At 43.2% G+C, this 21,897-nt stretch overlaps 2 protein-coding genes across 41 annotated transcripts in view; both read right to left on the reverse strand.

Moving 5' to 3' along the window:
* The window catches only part of epb41l3b (erythrocyte membrane protein band 4.1-like 3b), a 28,221-nt gene extending 16,428 nt beyond the window's left edge, over window positions 1-11,793 (reverse strand). For 21 of the 39 annotated variants that reach the window (XM_029830686.1, XM_029830685.1, XM_029830693.1 and 18 more), the window contains exons 1-3: window positions 7,303-7,457; window positions 1,255-1,415; window positions 260-397 (exon numbers count right to left, since the gene is read on the reverse strand). In XM_029830686.1, coding sequence (XP_029686546.1) covers window positions 260-397; window positions 1,255-1,404 — 288 coding nt within the window. In that variant the 5' untranslated portion in view covers window positions 1,405-1,415; window positions 7,303-7,457. Of the gene's footprint in view, window positions 1-259; window positions 398-1,254; window positions 1,416-7,302; window positions 7,590-11,488; window positions 11,683-11,716 lie in introns of those variants that run through there. The other 18 variants (XM_029830660.1, XM_029830662.1, XM_029830658.1 and 15 more) reach the window with 13 other exon arrangements.
* Window positions 11,794-12,870: 1,077 nt separating this feature from the next.
* On the reverse strand, window positions 12,871-21,897 carry tmem200cb (transmembrane protein 200C, genome duplicate b). Of its 2 annotated transcripts, XM_029831642.1 has the most exons (3): window positions 21,836-21,897; window positions 17,192-17,383; window positions 12,871-15,056 (listed from the first exon to the last, which is right to left on the reverse strand). In XM_029831642.1, the coding sequence occupies exon 3, from the start codon at window positions 15,021-15,023 to the stop codon at window positions 13,482-13,484; it is 1,542 nt and encodes a 513-aa protein (XP_029687502.1). In that variant the 5' UTR covers window positions 15,024-15,056; window positions 17,192-17,383; window positions 21,836-21,897; the 3' UTR covers window positions 12,871-13,481. The 2 variants fall into 2 exon arrangements, with proteins under 2 accessions (XP_029687502.1, XP_003975392.1); XM_003975343.2 differs by lacking the exon at window positions 21,836-21,897 and having other exon boundaries at window positions 17,192-17,594.

The following is a 21,897-nucleotide window of genomic DNA, read 5'->3' on the forward strand; positions in this document are numbered from 1 at the left end:
ATTATTCTTAAGTTAGCAAAGAAGCAATCAGAGCTTTTAGGACAAACTTTGTCAAATGTTTCAACTGACTTCAAATTGGGCAAAACAAAAGAACATTAGTGGTGTTTGTATAGTAATTGTTTAAATTATGATGGAAACTAAAATTAAAGCTCATCTACAGCTACATTTTGTACATTTGCAAGACCCGCACAAATGAGTGAAATCAGGAACATTACTGGTGTTGGACTCTTTTTTACTCCACCTTTCTCCAGCTGCTCACCTCTACATCAATTGTGTAGTCGGAGTTGTCCAGCAATGTGACTTTACACTGCATTATCTTCGCTTTCTTGACTCCTTTCAGGGGAGACCTGGAGAGACGACTGCTGCTATGGGATAACTGGTCCTCGTCCAGTGAATCCTTAAGGAATATTTACACAGTGAATAATTCATACATAACAGCCCATATGTGACATTTTCTGAGACACTTTAAGGTCAAACGAGTTCCTTTCTCTCTAAATGTCAGTTTCTCACTGAGGACAAAAGCACCTGTTCTGTCACATGTCCACAACCCAAAGGTGGAGACTGGGATTCCTAAATTAACCTGGTCCTACTGTGAAGAGCTCCGACTGCCATTTTGTCTTAATACAGAGAAAATCCAATTTTCTACTTGACTGAAAACAAAGCCCTTCCTGACTGATTCATGTGAAAATGCCGCTCTTTGGCTTACACACATTTTCCATTCTTAATTACACAGAGAGTAAATTTCATGCCCCTTTTATTTTACACTGAAATTTTCATATCTCTGTCCTCCGGCTACATGCATCATAATTCGCTACCTAATGGAGCTCATGCAGATTTGTCCCTGTGGATCTAAGACATCGTTGCTATTAACCAATTACCTTCACCACCTTTGAAAGTGCTTTCGTTATAAGACACTTAAGGACACTTTCTTTTAGCATGAGGATGATTTGTGACTGACAGAAATAAGAAAAACTATGTGTCAAATTCCAGATGTGGGACACAAAGTGGGGACAACAAGATTTCAGCATGTGCGTCACTAGAGAGGACTGACCAGGGGGGGACGTGTCTTTTTCTTTTTCAAGATACAGCCATTTACTTGAAGGCCTTAATCTTTCAAAGCTAGAATTTTGTCATGAAGGTCTCCAGTTCACAGACCAGGATGAGAGGAATCTATTTGGCTGCTCTCCTTTCTGTCTTTTCCAGGATCGGAACTGTAAATAACATTTGGCTGGATGTGATGATGACAAGTCTGACCTGTTGTTTCCTTGCGGGGGTGCTGTGTCCAGCAGCGGCAGGAAGCTGCACTGGCGAAGCTGGTTCGGCCGCTTTGGATATTCCCTTTTCTGTCTCCTTGTTCTCTTGGGGCTGTTTGGCCTCAGAGTCTGCGCCTGATTCAGTTGTCATGGTAAATCATGCTGAAGAAGGGAAAGAGGGGGGCAGGGAAACATTAGGTGAGTCATCTGACTAGTTATGAACCGATCTGCCCTGTTTGACTCTCCGATGTCAAGGTCTGGAGGTCTATTTTGACTAATGGTAAAAATGAAAAGCCAAATTTATTCAAGTGCTTTAAGTGCACTTTCAGCAGATGGCAGTGAACATCTCTTGTACTTCTGCTACCGCAAATGTAACAATTTACACGGCTGTTCGGAAATTGAACTGTCAAGATAAGATATTCTTTGCCTTTAATCCAATGGAGCCTGTAAAATTTCTTATAATGTACTAAAATAATACATTTAATACTGACATGGTCTCTGGCAGTGATTAACCAATGAAAATGAATGCAAATTCAACCCACCCATATAAAATGTACTTACATCAAAGAAGAAGCTGACATTTATTTTTTTTTGCTAATTTTGTGTTCCATAGCATTTATGTGGCAAAAAACCAAAACCCTGTCACACAGTAGAAGGAGGAGACAGAATGGTGATTTTCCTCCAGCTTAGAGGGCATAACCTCAATATATTAACAATATGAGGAGTTAAGAATGTATTGTTGCATCCTTCCAGCACCATATTAAATAGCTAATGGGATTGTCAACTAGGTCGCAAATCATTAAGAAGTCTCCGATATAACGGTCGCAATAAAGCAAAAATATTGATGTCCATCTCTGTTCAGCCACACTGGACAGAATTGTGCTACATAACAAGCACAGCCTGTTGTGGGAGCACCAGTTGGATCAGTGCATGTTCCAAATGAATAAAATGAAATTACTGCCCTAAAGAAAAAGATTTTAAATAAGGAAAAGCATTGTTTTAATGTGAGTGGACTAATTAAAAACAACTGAAAAGAGAGGCGCAGTAAAAGCTAAGCTGGAGGCATGACACTGCTGTTCCATTTCCCTGCAGTCATGTGTATTACACACTGACAGGCAACTATGTTCTGATGCATCTTTCATAGGATGACAGCCTCCTCCCGGGAATAAAAGCATATCAGAGAATACCTGTCTCTGATATCCCCAAGGTCATGAAAGTGGTATTTTTCAAAGATAAGCTATCACAATGAACCGGGTAGTAACGAGGGCTCCTGCTGTAACCACACCCACGAGCTCTGACATGGAGATGGGGGGATATAGAGGGCACGTATGCAGCAAGAGAGATCCACTGCTGCAGAGTCTAGGGTTTGTAGTACAGATGCCTGTCATTCTGCAGTCAGCCTGACACCCCCCCCCGCCCTAATTATAGACCCGTGTTTACCTCGTCTTTCATTCAGCACAAGAGACAGGTGGCGCTGTTCAACACACAACCCTGCAGAGGTGATCCCCAAAAAGTAATGCCTGCCAACATTAATAAGTTGAAATAATGTATCCTAAATCTTTGCTAAAAAGGGGCAAGTTTGAATCTAACGTGGACTACGTTAAAAAAGATTTCAAATAAGGGCCTGTCAGTTTAGAAACTGTAGTTAGTATCCACTCAGACTGCTAAAAAAAAGCACTAAGCCAAACCTACCTCCCTTCATAATGCTGTTAGCTTCTGCATTTACTGCAGCCATGACCATCAAAGGTCACTGAACTACACATGCTGACTTATCTCTTTCGAACCTTCAATCACGTCAGTGGTTTTTTTTACCAGATTACTAAATCTAGAATATGGTGAAATAAGGAAAGAGCAAAAATGAAGTGCAACCCTAGCTTTTAGAATAGCCTGTTGTCCAATCAGCAATCAAAGAAAGGGCACAAACTTGTCAAAACCTCTTGGCTGTAGTGTCGAGGAGAAGCTGAGCTGACAGCTGACGCTAACCTCTGCTTCCCTTGGCCCTACAACCAAACAGGAACCATGGAAGGCTCGGAGGAAAGGGACATCTTGGCACCATAGAAACCGAGAAAGAATACATTCAGTCAATGGTGACTGGCACTCCTCACAGAACTATACAACACCACACAGTAGCCGTGCGTGTTCTGGCACATACATTATTCATTCAGAAAGCTGTATTCAGACCGTATTAACAGCCAGAAACAAACAGCATACATTTCATAACAGCTCTGTTAATGTCTGTAGGTAAAACACCCTGAGTAATTTGGTCAGACCAATATGGTACATGGTCAGGAGGTGATGCTATACATTTCTTGCATCAGTAAATCTGAGGCAGCAAAAGGCAACCACACAACTTTAGTTATGAGCAGTTAGCATTATTAGTCATTAATAAAGTGGGCCAGAGAAGAACAAAAGCAGATCCTCTTCAAAGAAACAAACTGCCATCATAGTAGCTAAATATACTCTAAATGAATGCAGCCCGCACTGAATCAAACCCAGCTTGCCAGTAAAAAACTAACACTTCCCATCCAAAAATAATCAAATCACGCTGCCAAGATGGATATTCTGACTCAACCTAGCAGCTTTATCGTGATGCTTCTACATTAATCACAGATTAGTAACGAAGGCTCAGGCAGATTTTCACTTTAGGGCCGAACTGTGATTGTCTTCCACACTGGAAATGACTCATGTTCCTGGCTTCACATACCTACCAAGGTGTGGGACAGCCATCTCTCTTGAGTACTGATGTACGTCTCTGTTGTGGCCCATCTCTGGAACCCCTTTCCCCATAACAATGCAGCCTTGCTGGAAGCTTTATGGAGGTGAGATAAAGGGAAAAGGTTGGGCAGGACCCAGCCAGAGCGGGCCTAGTTCTCTACATGGCTGACGCGCTGACAGCTGTCACACTAACCAGTTACTGTAACTGGATACCATCTCGCTGGATTGGTCAGCTGAACAGAGCGCTGCTCGTACGCTAAGACCAATTAATATTTCCCAGAAATCTTGGGTTTTCCTCATTTGGTGTCAGTTCCCTTTTATCGTATCTTCATGTCCATTTTAAAAGATATTTTGGTTGAGCTCATAGACACAGACAGGGGACCTTACGCAATTTAATAACAACCTGGGAATATTTAGATCTTTAGCTTGAAGGTGGCTCTAAGCTAAGAGCATTTTTGCTGAGGAGACCATAAATCAGTCAGCTTGCTCTATTTACATTCTTGGTGTTACGAGCTCCCACACTGGAGCTAGTCAAGGACACAAAAGACAGACGTGTTAATTTTGAGAGTGTTATTTTCCTGTGAGTGTTTATTTAATGAGGAGACGTCATCACTTTGTCAGTGTTAGCGTGCATTAGCCATAAACTGATCAATCTGTTCATAAAACAAATATCCACACTAAAGTTAAAAGATCTCAATCTTTCTCAGTCCCGCTGTGCAGTCACTGTTAAAGGGCAACACATGGGTTGTTGTTAAAGACTTAAAATAACTCTTAGAAGATTATTGAATAACTATAATGCAGCGGCCAAGAGAGGCAATAATCATTAGGTAATTTATGGGATTAGCTTTAAGTATTCAATATATCATACGCGTCTGGCCAAGTAAGAGGGCTGCAACTTTTCTTTACAACACTCGTGCACAGAAATTTTTAAAAATGACTGGCATGTTTTTACAACATGTAATTAGAGCAGAAGGTTTTAAATGTTAATGATAATTAAATTTCTATCAATCTGACTCAGAGCTGAATCTGATTCATGAGCGTATCTACAGCCCCAGACTATCTAGATGCTCTGCCATGAAACGTTGCCTTTTTAAATAACATATGTGCTCAAATATTCCTATTGTCATCAGTAGGTATAGTTTATTTTAATCACCCTGACAGTTTACCTGGTAATCTGATTAAATGTTGAGGGACCTGACCACCTGTATATGTTTTTGGTGGGTCTAAATCACTTCACTATAATAAGCAATTTATTGTCATATGAAGAATTTAGAATGTGTTTTGGGCAGCAGTAAAATGGGCCTATAAGCTCTTGTGATCAGGCTGATGCACTTTTAGATGCCCAACAGTAAAGCACTTTGGCTTTTATAGCTAGTCCATTAAGGTTTTCATTCATCTGGGTCATTGTAGTGGATCAAGGTTTAGCAGAAATGGGCTGTTGAAAGAAACTGCAAGATGTTTCTCTCTTTACTCTTTCAACAGTCCAATTGACCTTCTGGACCTGGAAGAGCTTCAAAGATGCTGTGTGCATGACTCCTCCAAAAGCATCACTCGTGTTTCACTTTCCTGTCCGCTTAACAACATTGTCACCAACTTCATATAGATGTCGTTATAAATGAAATAGTCCCTGCAGCATATATCCACACACAACCTCTTGGCAAAGCTTGACACTTCATCTGAACAGCTCTTCTGATTAGCAGTGGAAAATGGAAAACATTCTCTACCTACGGATCGCAGCAGCCTTATTCCCCACCCTGGAACCTGTGGGAGAAGGCTGCTAGGGTGTGGCTGATGCCTGGTCCTTTGCACCAGCAGAACACCAGCTCAGCCTATAACCAGTGCACGTTTCTGTCTCCGAGTGAGCTCATTACAGCGGTCAGACGCTGTCTATTTAAGGTGGTCCCTAATCCAGACACCTCCCATCCCTAAAACAGGTGAAAGGCAAGATGCAAAGAGTTTTAGAGTAATGTAGTAACGATGCCGCAAGGAAACACAACAAAACAGAGCAAAGACCAGCTATGATTTCACCAAGGATATGATAAAATTACCAAGTACTTTGGTAATAGTCAGCAGCAGGCTTAGCCAGCCAGCGGGGCTATTCAGGCGTAAGCCAGCCGGACTGACACTTCTGTCAGTCGTGCGTATCCGTCTGTCACTCAGCTTGAATTTCAAGTAGTTATTTTTTGTATTGCATACAATTGCATCTGTTTATTTGCTAATCATCTGATTACCGTTTTTATGGCAATAGACATTGAATTTTTTAGGGGGGACCTAGATTCACTTTGGGACGGTTCAAAATGTATTTGGGGACGATTTTGTGTCGTGCCCAAAAAAGTTTGCCTGGAACCCTGTTGTGAACAGATAATTAGGACTCCATCGACAATAACTTGAACTCTAGTGGGATTATTACAGTACAACACCATCCACTATGAATGCGAATACACAACATACTCAACTAGGATTTTAGAAATTAAAAAGAACATAATAAAGTTCACTTTGACCTGGGTGTGTGTATGTGTGTGTGTGTGTGTGGGGGGGGGTCTTCTCAGACAAACCTGTGGCTTCACAATCTAAAAATAAAGTTGATTTGACTCCTGAACCACAAAGCGTTCGGACAGAATGTGGATTATGTCAGGGATGAAATATTAAAAGACTTGTTATGAGTACAGACATTGGAGTGGATCACTAATTCGCTGCCTTCGACCACTGGAGGATGCGAGGATGTTAACGGAGGACCCAGCGCGTGCCTGACCACGCCTACCGCACTGCAGATCAAAAGCGCCGACAACTGTGTCGCCTTAACGTCGGAAAACGGAACAGTTTTAACGTTTTCGTCGTTTCCAGGCTGTAGCTCGCCCACCAGTGTCGGAAATGCATCCCCTTCGTATTCCTCTGCATCCATTTTCCACGTCCACTCCTCGAAACTGGAGCACGTTAACCAGCTATACCTTATTTATTTGATAGATCCGCCCATGACCCCTGGCTACAGAACAGCGAGGGCTAAACACAGCTCATTCACTAAAACCCGCTTGATACCGTTTTAGCCGCACACGCACGTTTGTCAGACATCAAAATAGTGAGGTTAAAAGGCTCCGGAGCGCCGTTTCGTACACGGAGAAGCCACGTCTGCTTTCCTGCCAGAGTGGAAGAGCCGGAGTGTATTTTAATGTTAATTACATGTCATCAGCCGGGGGTCTTGCGGTCAAGACGACAGAAAAATAAGGCGAGGAAGGAAGAGAAGGCGAGCATCTGAACGGGCGATGGAGCGCGCATCTGTTACGGCATTTCAGGTGTAATAACAGAAGGGAAAAGGCAGTGAAAAGAGGTTTATTACCAGGTTGAGCGTCTTCGTTCTGCTGGCTATACGGGCTGCATTCGCAGTGAGCTCCCGTTTCCTGACAGCGGTGCTGCCTGGTGCAGCCCCCCCCCCCACAACAGCCTATCACGCGCCAGCTTGCAGCCCACAGCAGAATTCTGGGATATATCAGTCGCAGTCGCGCGCGCGCACAGCTGTCTTGGTGGGGCCTTCACGGCCGCGATTCTTTTCCCGTTCAATAATGTCGAATAATGTCGTACAATTCAGACCACAACCCGGGATTTAGGACTTAGGTCGGAAATTTGAAAGGATTGAAGGGTTAAAAGCTCCATCATCGGTTTAAATAACTCAGTAAATCATAAACATAAAGACAAATAGACTGTCCTATATGTCAAACAGTTATTTGACATATAGGACAGAGGGTCAATGGTTACAACGCCATACGTCCATATTAGAAATTGGGATCATTACTAGATTCTGTAACAAAACCATACATAATACAGTGCTAATACTAAATGGGAGGAAACGATTCATTTCATTTTCAAGACACTGTTGCAAAGCTAATTCTTGCATTTTAAAGACCACATATGTTTGTGATGGCTTTCAAAGAACAATCTTCAATGTTCGTACTTGCTGTCACTTTCACTTATCCAAACCATGTAGATTAAATGCATAAGGAGAACCTTTAAAGTTGGACTGAGCTACATTTCGAGTATCCAGTTCACAAATAATGTGGGAGTGTTTGTTTCTTCTTTTTCACATCATGAAGAAATGCTCATACTGCCCTGGGATACATACATTACATACACCGTCCTGTTTCAGTAATATTCTCCAGAGAGGAAAAAACATACATTTAAACATGCCGATAGCAACACTCACATGTTGACCCATACACATGTGGGAGTGTGTGCAGAAATACATAAAACACTCACATAAAAGCTAGTTTTTAATTAGTCTCTGGGCTGTTCCCTCAGTGGATTTGCGGGTCTTGCCTCACTGTGGGAACAAGGTCACGCATTTGACTCTTATTTCATGGACTTGCTTTCATCCTCAACATTCACTATGCAAATCGCACATTACGGCTCCAGAGATTTTCATGCTGCAGTTATTTGCGGAGCTCCAAGTCAAAAAGCCAAGGCCGTCATCTAAATGTTTGCTAATGCAGAGCAGATATACAGCTGCACAGCTAATGAAACAGGCCAAGTGACACTAACAAGAATTGTTTTACACTGAAGCACTACTTTACAACTAATTACATTACATAATAAGTGGATTCAGCTGGATGGAGAACAACATTACAACAGATGGAGACAACAGCCAGTCTGAAATAAGCATAGTTTTACACCCTGAAAACACTCCTTTCACTGTCTACTTGTGTGTATATTAGTCATAATTCTAGTTTAAAAAGTAAAAGAGATTGATTTAATGACTGTTTATGATTAATGAATATATGATAACTGTTAATGCTTCCTTTTCAAGGCTGTGGATGATGGACTTTGATCCCTTATATAAACTGACATGTGCTTCAGCAAGGTGCATCTTTTGAAGAATCCACTGTGATAAGCAGTAATAACTAACTCGCATGTCAATTCTCTCTAAGCAAGCAACAGTTATCTGCACTCAGAGCAAGTGGAAAAGCATTATCATGACAAGTCTCTCTTCACAGCTTGGTTGGTCACTCAGAGAGGATTCACTTCTTTACTCAAGTGATTTGAGGTTTTTCTTTTTTAACATACTTATATACACGTATGTCTCTGCACGTAACATAAATACTTCCCCCTCTTAAACTTTCTGACCTTAGTCTTGAGTCAAAGCCTGGAGACAAATTGCAACACTTGTACATGTTTATATATGTACATGTATAAACACACACACACACACACACACACACACACACACACACACACACACACACACACACACACACACACACACACACACACACACACACACACACACACACTTATCCATATTGTGATTACTGTGTGGTTAATGCTGAGCAGATAATGATTAAAGCCGTCCGAAAGAGACATCATGTGATCGCTGGACTCCACTTTGTGGTTCTTAAACACTGCAGACGTTTCCTGTTGTAGCTCAGCAGCTGCAACCTTGAACCCAGTTTGCCATAAACGACTACTTCATTTTTAAGAAAAATAGCTTCACAATCTCAGACTTTTCAAAAGGTCTCCCTGCCCTAACAGCAAATCACATTCCCAAGTTGTCCCAAGGCTTTTTCACGGAATGAATGCTGACTTCATTTATACTGAATTAAATTACCAAATCACGGTAACGATGTTCCTCTATTGGGCCACACAAGCCTTCACCCTCAAAGGGCCACATGTTAACTCATAATTAATAAAACTGTTCCATGAGATTAACAGGAAAGGTCATTATGACTGGGATGGTGAGAGACACACCCATAGTGTGTTAAGGGAAGCATATCTTATCTTTAAGAATAATAAAAATCTGCATTTTTTTAACCTTTGGAAAACCAGGGCCAAGAGGTCCCTTAAGTCTTTCAGAGCCTTCATCAAGACTCCACAAGGAATAGTTACAAACATCAGAGCCGTATAGTTACTGTAAGTGTTTTTAAGCATCATACTTGCAAAGAATGTCTTGTTTTTCTTTCTTTTTTAGACGATTCAAATGAGAATGGGAGTTAAAATAAACAACAGTCACACGTAGATGCACAAAGTCACAGAAATGGCAGCAGTTTTTAACAGGAAGCATCGACTCCAACCAGCCCACAAGGATCAGGCTCCTCTGGCTCAAGGTTCCATCCAGCTTGATAAGGTAGAGACAGCTCTTTACTGGCTAAAACACAGGAATCAAGCAGGATTGACACCATGCTTATCTCTGCACTCAGCAACACGCTGTCAATGATGTCACTCACATGTTCACGACTCCTCAAATGACCATGAACTTCCTACACCTTAATTTTATTTGCATGTCACTTTGATAAAAGCCTTCACTTGACAATAAAACGATACCGCTGGCAGTTTCACCATGAAACTGCAGGGCAATCACACAACATAGTGTAAAATTAGAAGTTAGATACAGCAGTAACAACGGAAGAGAGTGCGTCGCGTCAGTCAGAAGTGTGACGCCACCTTTCTTGTTAAGATTGCTAAACTTTACCTTCTAAATTAAATGCCAGGACAAGATCATACCATGTTATTACTTGATGAATAATGTGTTGGACTCAAGTTTAAGCCATATTTTTTTTGGAAAGTCCCCACCACTTGTCCATAATTACAACTTTCCTGCGTTGAAAATGGCCCCGCTTGGAAAAAATAGGCAAGAAACCAGGTCAACCACAACATTTATGCACTTTCCATGTTACAGCTGGCATATGCCATGAACTTTCTAGGCTTCAAACTGTTTTTCCTCCCATTGATTTCTCTGCTCAGCCTCATAGTAACATCCACAGTGGCAAAAAGTGGCAGAATACTGGTCTCAGAATGAATTCCTTGTCTTCTCCCAGAAAGCAATATATCTATTTGTGACTTAAATTGTATCAGTAATTACACTAGCAGAAGGAATGCTCACTATTCCCCCCCTTTGGTGATCTCTGCACTGTATAATCATTAAAATTACAACTATTTAGCCTTGTGTCAGAGCCTTGTGCAGTCTGCAATCCTTCTTAAGATCATTGATTATCATGTGCGATATGGGAACCACCATGGCACAAAAATCACCATGAAATAAAGTTAAAGCACATCTGGGTCTGTGGAGCAGGATACCAACACAAACCCCTTTCCTGCACTAGATTCCTGCACATTTCTATTTAGAGGAGAGCAGAAGCGCACACTGGGAGGACTTCCTATTGCCCAGCAAACCTTTGATCAGCTATGGAAGCATGCTTGCTCAGCAGGTATGGATAACAATAATAAAAAAAAAAGTTAAGGAACTGGCTGAGAGAAGTGCTGATTCAGGCCATGCCTCATGTGCAGAAAGACTCGACACAATCAGCACATTCAGAGGAACCAGACAAGAGTCAGAGGGTTTGGAAAGCTGAGATTGGAGTCAGCAGAGTCGGGATAGATGCTGCTTCCTCTGGCAGTCCCTAACCTTTAAAAGTGCAATATGAAACTGGAACTGAAAACTGATATTCTACGCGGCCGTTGTAACTTATGTGTTATTATTATGCGCTCCATGTCATACTTCCCTGTTTTGTGAATGGATTCCTGGCAGTTTTACTCACCATTTCAGCCGGAGTCGCAGTCGTCGCAGTTCGGGAAAGCCCGGAATTAAAAGAAAAAGCACACAAACGAAAGAAAGTCACACAACATTAGGCGGCAGCCTACAATAATCAGTGGAACACAATTCTACCGCAGCGACACGGCCAGATCGGCCAAACCTCGTGTGGTATTAATGTGTTGTGTAAGTTTGGCGCCCAAGCTGTCAAACCAAAACCGAGCTCCGTACCTGCCTTTGCTGTGACGATACGAACCCAGCAGCTACACCGCTGCCGACACCAGGCAGCACGGATCCCGAGCTGTGGAAAGGACCGGACACCTGTACGCGAACACTTTGCTAAAACTTTCCCGGCCACGGCCCGGTAAGACCCGCCCCTCCGCCTCAAATCCGGCCCCTGCTGTGCCTCCGAAAAACAAACACACCCACGAGCTCACGAGCCACCTTGTGGCCGCAGCTGTGTTTTATATCGAGCGCGCCCTGTGGCCACTAGATGGCGCCGTTATGCTGTTTACACGCATCAGCTGCTTTTCTATGCAAGCGGGGAAAGCACCAAAAATAGAACTACAAATAAACGCTCTTTATACAGAAACGCAATAAGCTCAACTATTGTAGGTCAATAAACTCCATCCATCCATCCATCCATCCATCCATCCATCCATCCATCCATCCATCCATCCATCCATCCATCCATCCACCCCTCTTCTACTGCTTTGCCGTTAATGGGGCCATGCTGCATATGTAACAACTACATAATTTTATAACACAAACATATAATATCACAGTGCTTTTGCTGTTTATGTTTACAGTTGCTTCTTGGGGGTAGGCTATTTTGAAAACTGTTACCTGACTGTATTTGCAATATGCAAGCAGCTAGTAGATAGGGGGAAAATAACTAAATAAAACAGGAGGAAAATGTATTGTACTGCGCAATTCAAGTTAAAAAAAAGTGTGTCATCATGGAGGAAATGAGTAAATAACAATAATAATCTAAAATCAGAAAGGAAAAATGAAATTGGTTTAAACACAACATCAAATAAAGCCGCAGTATTTCAACATACACTGGAGAGGTAAACGTGGCTCTCATGTGAAGAGGATGTGTCATACTTTTACAGTATTTTGCCTCTATTAATTTACCGAACTACACCCTAACTATTGACAATTGTAAAGGTCATTTATAGGTCATTAGTCTCATTTTAGTTAGCTCAGATAATGTTAACGGCAATCAATACCACTGCGGTTGTTACCAGTAATGTGTTGCTCATGTGCAGGAATAAAAAAAAAAAATCTATATCATGTTTGTTAACTGCACAATCAGCGCTTCTGCTTATGGGACCGAACATTTTGCATTAATCCAGAATTACACAGGGACACCTACTAGACCTGACAGGAGGGGGTACAGTCAAAGTTTATTCAATCTTGAAATGTTTCATATTGACAAGTGTGCACAGAGGGAAGACCTTGGTCTCAAGATCCTCAGCCTAATCCAGATGTCTACCTGAGATTCATTTCTGTCCACATTTTCACATGGTATTCACACAACAAAGAAGTAGAGAAATGAGTCTAGTCTATTTATTTTCTGTGGCATATGTTGATGCTACAGTGCAACTTGTCAGACAGCAGATTTCAGTGACAGTTTCGGCAATTTTACAGGCTACATTGCCTCGCTGTTAAACAAAAGACAGCTCAAAATCTGAAGATTCTACTTTGTTTTTAGAAATCTTTACTAAATCCTCTCATATTTCTTTAATATTGCTCTTGCTACATTGAAAAAATATAAAAATCACATCTGATTACTGAGCAGTGGATGTGGTGTTCATAAAGCGCATTGCTCTCGAGTCTTCATGGCTATATTTCAATAGTCCTTAGCTGCTTACTCTCCACTTGTCCTTTTATTTTGCTGTAATGGCCAGATTCATATCAGCAAACTGGGAGGAAGGTAGAGAGCGGAGAACAAGACATCAAAGGGTTTTCAGAGGCTCATTAACAAAAATATTAGTCTAGGATTCTGCAGAGACGCTTGGCGACGCCACGCTGTTCCCTCCCTGAGCTTCTTCCTCCGCAGCTTCTGCTCCGGCTCCGTTGTCAGGTTCTACTTCCTGTTCCATTGCCACTAAAGAAGAGTCTGTGTCCGGTGCTTCGAAGGACTCGCCGCCCAGGTCGGCCAGCTTGATGTAGCCCTTGCTGTTGGTTTGCTCCAACCGAGGGCAGCTGAAACGTCTGGCTCTGTCACTCTGTCGGCACCCAGACGTGGACAGGCTGCAGCGGCGCGTCAGCCTTGGCTGATCAGTGAGAGAGTTGAGCGATAGCCGCGATCCCGTTGCCCTTGCGACAGGTGACGGAGGGAAAAGTTGGGTCCAATGCGCTTGAGGCTGAGCCTCCCGATCGGCCACGTCTGGAACTGCTTCGTCATTCCCCGGACAGGGTGGAGAGGAAGTCGATAGTGAAGATTCCTTCTCTTTGATGTACATCTCTGCAGCCTGGCTTCTTCTGCTTTGTCCGTCCTCGCTAACGATTTCTGGAGCAGCCTCAACAATGACGCCTTCGTCCGACCGGCCCTCCACTTCCAGTCTCTCGGACCCCTCCATGTCGCAATTGTTCAGTTTGATCACAGGGAGAGTGAAAGCGTTCACAGAGGAGGTGACGATGGAGGTGGTCTCCCATTGGCGCGGCTGTGGTGCCTGCTCGCCGCTATTGCTGTAGTCTTTGTAAATACTGTAGACAGTGTCTGTGAAGGTCTGGACATCCCTGGACCAAGTGTCTGTAGTCAGTGATGGACGCCGGAATACTTCATCACCGCCCAACTCCCCCTGGGAATTGAGTCCGGTGGAGGGCCAGGAGCTGCGAGCCAACATCCCACTGGGTGGGATCGAGCTCATCGGGACTTCTGGATTCCTGGACTGAGTGTAGTTCACCAACCCATTTAGAGGCGAGTACTCCTTGGACCGGATGTGGTGTAGATCAATAACCGTGGAATATATATCCCTCAGGTTAATGACTTTAGTTTTCTTGTCTCTGTTCTCGTGGAGTACTGCATTGGCACAGATGAAGAGAAAAATGCCGATGCCCATCACCAGCGGTCCAAAGACTTTTAAGTTGTCTGAGTACAGGTAATTATCCAGGAAGGTGCACAGAAAGCCACAGTGACGGGAGGAGCCATGCACGCTGCTGTTGGAATGACTCTGGTTCAACAGATTTGGCTGGCCTAACCGAAGGTTGTTATTGGTTGAGTTAGCCGGAATCTTAGAGTGGCTAATCCTGTTGTAGAAGACTCCGGTTCTGCGGCGCTCTTGGTACTCCTGCTGGTTTGGACTGGGCCAGTAGCCCAGCACAGCCATGGAAATCCCCACCACGAGAATGATAACTCCAACACCGGCCACCAAACCGGCCGGGGAGCACAGATTCAGCTTGCCTTTCACAACCACCACGTCATTCTTCTTCTTTTTCCTGGATTTTCGCTTCCTTTTGTTTTCCGCCCTGTTCTTGGAGCGAAGCGAATCCTGGCGCCTGTTCATGCGCAGGAGGCCACCGGTGGCTATCATGGTGACAACCGGACAGCAGGCTTGTCGTTTAACCTGAAAGGTCAGAAAATTAAGAGAACATTTTAATAATGACGCACTGGGAAGCACCATCGGGGTGTAACCATACATAGAAATGACTTTATTTCACTAAATGATTACATGCATAAGCACTGATCTGTTGTAAAGCAGGATTATGGATCGAGGGCTAAATAATCCCTGGGTAATGCAAAAGGCCCAAGTTCATGCTGAAAGATTTATGTGGTTATATAATACCACGGTCCACATTGTGCTATCATTTATGAAGGTCATAAAGGTGTTTGGAAAAGGCCCTGAATCATTGAATCATCTGTTGTCTCAACAGGGGGGAATGGTTTCCATTATGGACGTGGTGTTCCCTAAACTCCTCTGTTGGTCCACTACATATGGTTGCCAACCTTTTTCTGATCGAACATCAGCACAATGCAGATGTATTAGCTTGGCTTTTTTTTTTCTCCATATCTGACATTGCTGAATGAAAGGACGGCCGCTCTCTGACAACCAAGCCAGACGCATTATTAGTCACAAGATTGCAACAAAGCCGACAAACAACCTCTGCTGCTTCCGCCAAATTTATGAATACCATGTTCAAGGAAACAAAGACAAATATGCGAGATGACAGCAGAGAACAGGCAGGGCCGTTTATCTATACTCAGCTGTGCTGCTGCAGTATCAGCCGAGATGAACATAATGTGTCCAGACAGGAGGCCAGTAGGCATGTTTTCTCAGCCCCACTCCCTTTTTCACTCCTCCTGACTCCCAGCGTTCACACGGTCCGACCGAACCCCTCAGCCTCACGATTACCAGCCACCTCTCCATCTGTAAGCGCTGCCGATCCCCCATTCGCACGCAGCAGACCATCATTGTCCACCACAACCAGTAAGATGCTTGTATGTTCCTGGCTTTCAGAGAAGAACGGTTCTACTGACTCCTTCCACATGTGGCAAAAATGGCTTTGTGACTCTCCAATCTCTCCCTTGGTGGTGGTAATAGCCTGATATTTAATTGGACTAATGAGCGCAGTTGGTGCATAAATGACATATTCCACAGATGTGTCTCAGAGCGGCAGATAATAAGCTGCACTAATCCTTTTATGAGACCAGTTATTACAGAGAGACCTCAATAAAAGTAGAAAACGGTGCGGCGCACCTGAGTCTCTGCAAACAACACACCGTACTCAGCTGCTTTTTCAGTACATCACATCCAATAAGCACTCAAATGTCTCCCGGGCAAGAGCGAGTCAACCCGCACTAAAGCTGATAAAGCGTAGGTGGCAGACCTCTATGTTTGGAAAGGATGGCATCACAAGTGTGGACACAGGAGTGGGTGTGGACGATTGTGGGTTTTTTTTTTTTTTTTTTTTTTTGCTGTCTGTTGGTCTGAACAGAAACTCGCTCCCTGGCGAGAAGCCGTCCGCCATGCGGAATGGATGGAGAAGCGGCGCACTCGATCCGAGCTGCGGGGGCGCACATTTTCGCGCAATGTTGCATGAGTAATCGGCTGTTGACATTAGAGCGCATCTGTTTTCCTTCTGTTGGAAAAGGAGCCGTGATGCAAACATGAGCTGCCGTGATGAGTTGGAGGCGCCCCGAAAATAGCCAGAGACGCGGCGACGCATCTGACTCCAAGACAAAGCCGAAACAGCGCGTTTCAGGGTGCAGGCGGATGGAAACCACCGCGCACCTTTTCTCCCCTAATTCTCGACTCAACTCCAGGATAGGACTCGGGGGCATGCAGCAGTTATTACGCATCCTTATTCAAGTCATGGGGTTTCTCCTCAACTTACAGAAAATTCAGATGCAACCTTAAAGACCGTCAGGGGGGAAAAAAGTGGTTTGACACTTATTTTCATTTTACAGCTGATCTACATCCCGCCTCTATTCGATCTAATCGATTCTTATCAAATGACTGTAATTACCATGTGTATTGCAGACTGGAGTGCGCTCTAAGCTTGCCTCAACTATTGTCGTAACTATATATATATATATATAGGCCCAGATATATATATATAGTCTTTGTCAATACAGCTTTATGTGAGAAACAAGGAGAAAATCCAAAAAAGAGGCGGCAAACAACCGTAAATACGCAGAAGGATTAGATGGTAATGACATTCAAATAGATTCTTTATCCAAATCTACGTGCGACGCACTCACCTGATATTGTGGTTTGATGATTAAGCATCTTCAGACGATGCCCTCCGTCTTCTGCTCTGCATGTCGTCGTGCGCCACTTGAGTGCCAAAGCAGGGAGAGTGGTTTTCTAGTTGCACGCAGCCTCACAATAGACCGTCAGGGGCGGGTTTTCTGCCTCTATTGGTGGCGATTACTGGGCAACGGGAATGAGCGCTGTTCAGGAAATTGATCACACTGTTTTACGTCAACCGCATATACTCCTTTAGTGTCTTGATATGAACAGCGCAAGAATGTTCAGCCTTATGTATGTGCTCACATCTTTGGTTAAAGGTGTGATAATGGCTGTCAGCTTTTAAATACAGTTCCAAATCTCTCTATTACCTGCTCCCTCTATCTATTTCTTTTTAATATCAATGCGACAGAGCCCCTGCGTGTGTGAGTATCATGAGCCTGGGGACAGATCCAGCAGTTCCTTAAGCCCTCATCCACCAGCTAAAGCATGGCTCTAAATATGTGGCCCAGAAATGGTGGAATAAATTAGTGGAAGGCACAGAGAAAAGTCATGTCTTGCTGCCGAGGGGGTCAAAGTATAGACTGATGTGGGGAAATAATCCAAGTAATTGAAAATGGCTGCCATTTAATCCCTGCTGATAACCATTGCTGCGAGCTTCTGGAGGTCTGGAGCAGCTTTCAGAATAGATGCTTATGCAACCGAGTGAGACAGACAACAGACGTTTCAGAGCATCTGACAAAAGCTCAGAATGTGCTATTGCAAAGGAATCAAAATGAATATAAAATCAATATGCAAATTTCATTACGAACCGCTTATGTAAATGGTTTACAAGAAAAAAACAAAAGATTGTTATTGGTTTTGTTCACAGTGACCAAACTGGCATACTAGATTACAATTAGAATTTGTTGATGCAAGATGAATTTAATTCCTCTGAATCAAGTGCCCTTGATTAAAAACCTCATCGATAAAAGAAACAGTAATCTGGCGCAGTATCCAAGTAGGCAATACTGCCTCTGTAAGGGTAATTTGATTTGAGCAGCAGTTAATGCTGAAGATGCAACGTGTTTGCAAAGAATATGTGGTGAGGAGTGGGGCACGAGGATGCAGGACTCAAAGGCACCATGCAGGGCAGGAGAAAATGGAAAATCCAAGATGTTTATTAAATACTGTGGTGGAAGTGTATGGAAAGAGAACAGGCAAAAGTCCAAAAACAACAAACAAAAGATTGCCCTGTTTCCAAGAGACATGAGGAGATAAACAAGGAGGGAGAAAATAGTCATGTCTTTTGGAAAAAAAGAGTCCATTCGACCAGAAAGCAGCAACCGGGTTGAGAACACATCCTCCAGCGTGAAACATTTTCTGATAGAATTTGTATTTTAGTGGAGTTTTACTCTGAGCACAATATCTGGGCCTTTCCAATGGCTTATTCTTAGTATAATGAACAATTACACATCTCTTGAATGCCCTCATCTGAGAATTTAAAGCAATATTATTAAAAAGAACTGAAAAAGAACATTTTAATATTACAGTGTGCGTTTGTACAGGAACGTTAAGGTTAGCCAGTTCATCGTGTGAAGAATTTATTATATGACTCATTGATTTGCTTGTGAGAAATAATGTGAAGCCTAATAGAACCCCCCCCCCCCCCCCCCCCCACACACACACACACCACCACACACAAAACATACATTTGCATTATTCATGCAGACATTCCAAATAGCCTAAATGAATTTATCGTCTTAAAGTCAATGATGCCTTCCTGGAATCACCCAGAGCATGTGATGTAGTTGTTACCCCGAGGATTGAGAGCGTGTGGAAAAATGACAAAAAGATGCAGAATGAGTGGAGAGACGCGGAGCTTGTATAATGTCACAGTCTTTCATCATTGGAGGGCACATTTCCATCCACAGTGCAGCAGTAATTCAATAATTTAATTAATTTCTCCCGTGATCATATCATGTCTGTCACGGTTATTTGAAACACCACTCTCGTTCTCGTCTGGATCATGTGTCTCCTACAGCAAAGTTTGGTCAAATCCACATGAGATGTGCTCCTATACTCTTTTATTCTAATAAAAAATAGAAGCGTGTGTCAAACTGTGCAACAGTAATAATGGATTTTCAAAAATCTGTTCCAGTTAATTACTTTGTTCTTTGTTTTCCTTTACCTGCTAAAACTTTATCTTGGTTAAGCTAAGAGATCAGGAACACCATGAGCTGCAGAGGCTACATTTCCTTTTTTAAGCGGACTGTGCTGCTAATTGGGAATGTGGAAATTTGCAATATGCGATTGTCATCATTGAAGCTGCGGGTGCAGCAGGAGTCAAAGGGCTTTGTTACTTTCAAGGTTAAAGCTTCCTACTAAGTGTTAAAAATGAAGATGGACTAGTTGAAAGCTTTCGTACAGTTATGTGGGCGAAGACAGATTACAATAAAAACAGCCATTGGGAAACAAAATTTGTCTTCTGTGGTTAGGGAATAGACATTAGCTTCATAATTTCTAGATTCAGATAGTCACAAAAACCATTAAAACACCATTAACCAATAATGCAACAATGTGGTGCACTGCATTGTGATTTCTGTCCTGTCCGTGCACATACAGCCCCAAGTAGAACGGTTCATATTGCAGCCATAAATCTTTATAAATGGATAACAAATACAGCATATTAGTAAAGGCATCGGAGGGATGTTGGGAAATGAGACTGGAAACAACAACACTTCATATGTTGGATATTAGAATGACTCAATACCAAATGTAAATGACCAAGTAGTTGAAAAAAATATCCGTTTCAAAGGTTTAGGGACTACATCCAACTCAGAGGTAGTGATGCTGTCCAGAGCAGAACTGATGCACCAGAGTAATATATAGTAGTAATCATAATTATGGAGACAATTATGGAGAGCATGAGACAATGAGTTGGATGGAGGACGTCAACTTGCGTGACTGGCTAGACAGGATGTGGAGCAGAAAAGAAAGATTTGGAGGGTCTCGGTTGAGAGGAAGGAACAGCAGGGGACAAAGGCCTGGACCCTGAGGAACACCAAGTGGACTGAGAACAAGAACAAAAGATCAGGAGCCTGATAGTCCAATGGCTGAGACAGATGGCAAGATTGTGTCGAGGATCATGAGGATGGTCAGAAGGCCCACTGGCTCTGAATGTCTCTCCCATTTCCTCCTTGTGGGTCACCACAAGCTTTTCTGAAGCCAAATGCATCCATCAGCCATTTGCGATGCCACTGATATTGAACAGACAATATAATAACATTATATGAACAAATGAATCTGTAAATCTGCATTTTTGTATATATATAAGTGTGCAAATTGTTAACTTTATTCACTGTTGCTCTGGTTTCATGGTCTTGCATTTGACTTGTATGATGTTACAAGGACGCCGTTATCTTTAGCATAAATCTGCTACATCAACAGCAGCACAGACAATCCTACGAAGCCCTTGTGGAGACGTGTTTCTGTCTTTCTGCCAGAAGCAGAAGAAATAACATTGATTAAAGTGCAGCAATTGTGCCTCTTCCGCCTCAAAAAGACAAAAGAAAAGGAGGAAGCAAAACGAAATAAAGGGTCAGACCCAAACATCAAACTACCACTATGTTCATTATCTGGCACGAAAGCAGTCCAGAGGGGACTGGAGAACCTCCACATAAATCACACCGGGGAGAATTCCACCATCATCCGCACCACGGAGAAGGTTTCTGTTGATGAACGACCACGAGGGTCCGGCTGCAGCTTCTGGTCGTGGCTAATGAGATGTGTGACTGTTTCGCGACTGATACAGGCCATGGAGACATATGGGCACTTGTGGTCCATTTCTATGTATGGCAGCCATGCATCTCTGACATCACGCAGCGCACAGGAACTGGAACCAGGCGCCCGGTTGCTGGATTAGGGAGCAGGAACCATCGGGAGCGTGCAGACCTGGTGAGGGTGTTAAAGCAGCAGGTGAACACTTGTTCTCTGCAGATATTCAGCTGCCAGTGGCGACCTTCTTCCACTTCCACACTAAATGGCTGATTAATAGGCAATCAGGGACCCGAACAAGAATAGAGGCCAGCATCAGCCCACATATCATCACTCGGATACACTAATGGGAATTCCTGGGAAAACTCTGGATGTTATGGATGAACCTAGCCCCAGACACAGAACCCAGATGTTTCTTCTACCTGAAGTTCTCAGAACATGTTCAAGAAGTTGAACGCAAAGAATCGATCCTTTACTAATCCCACGATGGGAAATTACTGTTTCTGCATGCAAGAAACGTGCAGATTAATATGAACACGCAACGAACACACGCGGTCATTAAGGGAGAGGCGATGGAATTGAGTAGAGTATGCATTATCTCAACAGAAAGACAGTAATTAAAATCTCCTGCGTCGAAAGGCTCCGTTCATCCAAACAGCAGGACCGTCGTTACCGAAGGCTGAGCAGCGACGAGGAAGCTGTTTTTCCACTGTTTGGCTTCACGGCCACAGCAGGGCTGTTGCGCAATCGGGGCAGAATTTCAGCGCTTGCGAAATGCAGGCTTCATGGGATCTGAGCGAAAAACGCCTTCTTTGATCTGCAGCGCTAGATAATATAGGTCATCACTTCAGGGAGGAACAACAAAGACCAAATGAGGCAGAAAATACCACACAACCCACCTCTGGAGCCAGGAGAAAATAGTCCCTCCAGTGATCAAAACATGCAGTCGTGCCCACCTTTA

This window comes from Takifugu rubripes, chromosome 22 (assembly GCF_901000725.2).
Source record: "Takifugu rubripes chromosome 22, fTakRub1.2, whole genome shotgun sequence".
NCBI lineage: Eukaryota > Metazoa > Chordata > Actinopteri > Tetraodontiformes > Tetraodontidae > Takifugu > Takifugu rubripes.

Coding starts and splice junctions, on each gene's coding strand:
- tmem200cb (XM_029831642.1), bottom strand. CDS start 15,023: ATGATAGCCACCGGTGGCCTCCTGCGCATGAACAGGCGCCAGGATTCG.